Source organism: Oncorhynchus nerka, linkage group LG18 (assembly GCF_034236695.1).
Source record: "Oncorhynchus nerka isolate Pitt River linkage group LG18, Oner_Uvic_2.0, whole genome shotgun sequence".
Classification (NCBI taxonomy): Eukaryota; Metazoa; Chordata; class Actinopteri; order Salmoniformes; family Salmonidae; genus Oncorhynchus; species Oncorhynchus nerka.
Genome location: NC_088413.1, coordinates 2,257,287 through 2,262,286, shown reverse-complemented (window position 1 = coordinate 2,262,286; position 5,000 = coordinate 2,257,287). Strand labels below are relative to the sequence as shown.

The 5,000-nt window shown below is 44.3% G+C and overlaps 1 protein-coding gene across 1 annotated transcript in view; it reads right to left on the bottom strand.

Moving 5' to 3' along the window:
* Positions 1–2,124: 2,124 nt before the first annotated feature.
* The window catches only part of LOC135561961 (phosphopentomutase-like), a 114,833-nt gene continuing 111,957 nt past the window's right edge, over positions 2,125–5,000 (bottom strand). The window contains exon 14 of the mRNA XM_065004488.1: positions 2,125–2,881. Coding sequence (XP_064860560.1) covers positions 2,779–2,881 — 103 coding nt within the window. The 3' untranslated portion in view covers positions 2,125–2,778. The remainder of the gene's footprint in view (positions 2,882–5,000) is intronic.

The following is a 5,000-nucleotide window of genomic DNA, read 5'->3' as shown; positions in this document are numbered from 1 at the left end:
TACCATCATGTATACACAACAACTGAAGTAGTATATTACTACCATCATGTATACACAACAACTGAAGTATTTGATTAATGTGAATAAATGATGGTTACTAAGTGATCTACAGTACTGGACAGTCACTACCATCATGTATACACAACAACTGAAGTATTATATTACTACCATCATGTATACACAACAACTGAAGTATTATAGTACTACCATCATGTATACACAACAACTGAAGTATTATATTACTACCATCATGTATACACAACAACTGAAGTATTATATTACTACCATCATGTATACACAACAACTGAAGTATTATATTACTACCATCATGTATACACAACAACTGAAGTATTATAGTACTACCATCATGTATACACAACAACTGAAGTATTATAGTACTACCATCATGTATACACAACAACTGAAATATTATAGTACTACCATCATGTATACACAACAACTGAAGTATTATAGTACTACCATCATGTATACACAACAACTGAAGTATTATAGTACTACCATCATGTATACACAACAACTGAAGTATTATATTACTACCATCATGTATACACAACAACTGAAGTATTATATTACTACCATCATGTATACACAACAACTGAAGTATTATAGTACTACCATCATGTATACACAACAACTGAAGTATTATATTACTACCATCATGTATACACAACAACTGAAGTATTATAGTACTACCATCATGTATACACAACAACTGAAGTATTATAGTACTACCATCATGTATACACAACAACTGAAGTATTATATTACTACCATCATGTATACACAACAACTGAAGTATTATAGTACTACCATCATGTATACACAACAACTGAAGTATTATAGTACTACCATCATGTATACACAACAACTGAAGTATTATAGTACTACCATCATGTATACACAACAACTGAAGTATTATAGTACTACCATCATGTATACACAACAACTGAAGTATTATAGTACTACCATCATGTATACACAACAACTGAAGTATTGATAGTACTACCATCATGTATACACAACAACTGAAGTATTATATTACTACCATCATGTATACACAACAACTGAAGTATTATATTACTACCATCATGTATACACAACAACTGAAGTATTTGATTAATGTGAATAAATAATGGTTACTAAGTGATCTACAGTACTGGACAGTCACTACCATCATGTATACACAACAACTGAAGTATTATAGTACTACCATCATGTATACACAACAACTGAAGTATTATAGTACTACCATCATGTATACACAACAACTGAAGTATTATATTACTACCATCATGTATACACAACAACTGAAGTATTTGATTAATGTGAATAAATAATGGTTACTAAGTGATCTACAGTACTGGACAGTCACTACCATCATGTATACACAACAACTGAAGTATTACGGGTGCGTTCCAGGCCGACTACAGTACTGGACAGTCACTACCATCATGGGACTTTTATTAGTTGTTTTGTTCAGTGTTACAGCATTGAAACACACACAAAGGGCATTTAATGTAAAAATAATAAAACATAAACATGATAATAAGTCATCGAAACAGAAAATCAGAAAGTATTAATCACACAGCATTGGTAGTCGGCCTGGAACGCACCCGTATTCTGACAGGACTATAACACAGCCTCCATTAGTAGTCGGCCTGGAACGCACCCGTAATCTGACAGGACTATAACACAGCCTCCATTAGTAGTCGGCCTGGAACGCACCCGTAATCTGACAGGACTATAAACACAGGCTCCATTAGTAGTCGGCCTGGAACGCACCCGTAATCTGACAGGACTACAACACAGCCTCCATTAGTAGTCGGCCTGGAACGCACCCGTAATCTGACAGGACTATAACACAGCCTCCATTAGTAGTCGGCCTGGAACGCACCCGTAATCTGACAACTATAACACAGGCTCCATTAGTAGTCGACCTGGAACGCACCCGTAATCTGACAGGACTACAACACAGGCTTGGAATTTACACAGGAATGACATGATGTAGTTAAAATCACTGTTTTTCATATTACACATTTTACAATATCTATTCTCTCGGCAGATTGTAGTCAAAAAGTATAATTAAATGACCAAATGAACAGGTTTTTCCTTTTAAAAATCACATCTTTATTGTTGTTCTTGAAACATTATGCAGTAATGGTTACAGAGGAGGCTGGTTATTGAGGAGGAGGCAGTGGTATCAGTATTTTTAAAAAACAATTATTTAACCAGGCAAGTCAATTAAGAACAAATTCTTATTTACAATGACGGCCTACCACCGGCCAAACCCGGACGACGCCGGGCCAATTGTGCGCCGTCCTATGGGACCTCCCAATCACGGTCGGTTGTGATACAGCCTGGAATCGAACCAGGGTCTGTAGTGATGCAGTGACAGACCCGCTGCGTCACTCGGGAGCCTAGTGGTAGTACTACTCCTCCTCCTTATCAAACAGGGTTGGAGTTAAAACCCTGAACGACAGTTAGTAACCCTGTGTGTTTGGTCAAATACACAGCACTCCAGCTAGTAGATAAGACTTAGAGCTCCAGGTACAACCCATTAAAGACTTCTAGAATGTGTGTGAGTTCTAGAATGTGTGTGTGTGTGTGAGTTCTAGAATGTGTGTGTGTGTGTGTGAGTTCTACAATGTGTGTGAGTTCTAGAATGTTGTGAGTTCTGGAAGAAGAATGTGTAAAGGGAATCTTGATCAGGAAGTCAAACCAGCGCGGGTCTTTGTGTTGACAAGCCACTGATGTGTGTTACTCAGGCTTGGACAGCAGGTTATTCTTCTGGGGCTGGAAGAAGTCCTCTACGATGGCATTAACCAGGTCATCTAACTCCTTCTGTAAACCTGCAACATCACTGAGACACAGAGAGAGATGGAGGAGGAGAGAGAGATGGAGGAGGAGGAGAGAGAGATGGAGGAGGAGGAGAGGAGAGAGATGGAGGAGGAGGAGAGAGAGATGGAGGAGGAGGAGAGAGAGATGGAGGAGGAGGAGAGAGAGATGGAGGAGGAGGAGAGAGATGGAGGAGGAGGAGAGAGAGATGGAGGAGGAGGAGAGAGAGATGGAGGAGGAGAGAGAGATGGAGGAGGAGGAGAGAGAGGATGGAGGAGAGAGAGAGATGGAGGAGGAGAGAGAGATGGAGGAGGAGGAGAGAGATGGAGGAGGGAGGAGAGAGATAGAGAGGAGGGAGGAGGAGAGATGGAGGAGGAGAGAGAGAGATGGAGGAGGAGGGAGAGAGAGAGATGGAGGAGGAGGAGAGAGAGATGGAGGAGGAGAGATGGAGGATGGAGGAGGGGAGGAGGAGAGAGAGATGGAGGAGAGAGAGATGGAGGAGAGAGAGATGGAGGAGGAGGAGAGAGAGATGGAGGAGGAGAGAGAGATGGAGGAGAGAGAGATGGAGGAGGAGAGAGATGGAGGAGGAGAGAGATGGAGGAGAGAGAGATGGAGGAGGAGAGAAGGAGGGAGGAGAGAAGGAGGGAGGAGAGAAGGAGGGAGGAGAGAGAGATGGAGGAGGAGAGATGGAGGGAGGAGAGAGAGATGGAGGAGGAGAGATGGAGGGAGGAGAGAGAGACGGAGGGAGGAGAGACAGATGGAGGAGGAGAGATGGAGGAGGAGAGAGATGGCGGAGGAGAGAGAGATGGAGGAGAGAGATGGAGGAGAAGAGAGAGATGGAGGAGGAGAGAGATGGAGGAGGAGAGAGATGGAGGAGGAGAGAGAGATGGAGGAGAAGAGATGGAGGAGAAGAGAGAGATGGAGGAGAAGAGAGATGGAGGAGAAGAGAGATGGAGGAGAAGAGAGAGATGGAGGAGAAGAGAGAGATGGAGGAGAAGAGAGAGATGGAGGGAGGATGAGAGATGGAGGAGGAGAGAGATGGAGGAGGAGGAGAGAGAGATGGAGGAGGAGAGAGAGATGGAGGGAGGAGGAGAGAGATGGAGGAAAGAGAGAGATGGAGGGAGGAGGAAAGAGAGAGAGGGAGGAGGAGAGAGATGGAGAGAGAGGATGAGAGATGGAGGAGGAGAGAGATGGAGGGAGGAGGAGGAGAGATGGAGGAGAGAGATGGAGAGAGAGGGATGGAGGAGGAGAGAGATGGAGGAGGAGGAGGAGAGCGAGATGGAGGAGGAGAGAGATGGAGGGAGGGAGGAGGAGAGAGATGGAGGAGAGGAGGGAGATGGAGGAGAGAGAGATGGAGGGAGGAGGAGAAGAGATGGAGGAGAGAGAGATGGAGGAGAGAGATGGAGAGGAGGGGAGATGGAGAGGAGAAAGAGATGGAGGGAGGAGGAGAGAGATGGAGGAGGGGAGGATGGAAGAGAGATGGAGAGAGGAGAGAGAGATGGAGGAGGAGAGAGAGAGATGGAGAGGGAGGAGGAGAGGAGATGAGAGAGAGGAGATGGAGAGAGAGGAGATGGAGGAGATGGAGGGAGGAGGAAAGAGAGAGAGATGGAGGAGAGAGATGGCAGGGAGGGGAGATGGAGGGAGGAGGAGAGAAAGGAGAGATGGAAAGAGTTAAGTTTCACATCTGCTAGAGCACTGCTGTGTGTGTGCATATAGAGTATGTGTACGTATTGTGTGTGTGTTTTATAGCTGTTGCCGGGGGCAGCACACAGCTCAGTGTAGTATATAGTGTGTTTTATAACCGGTCAAGTCGGGGGCAGCACACAGCCTCAGTGTAGCATATAGTGTGTTTATACCGGTTGCCGGGGCAACACACAGCTCAGTGTAGTATATAGTGTGTTTATACCGGTTGCCGGGGGCAGCACACAGCTCAGTGTAGTATATAGTGTGTTTATACCGGTTGCCGGGGGCAGCACACAGCTCAGTGTAGTATATAGTGTGTTTATACCTGTTGCAACACACAGCTCAGTGTAGTATATAGTGTGTTTATACCTGTTGCAACACACAGCTCAGTGTAGTATATAGTGTGTTTATACCTGTTGCCGGGGGCAACACACAGCTCAGTGTAGTATATAGTGTGTTTA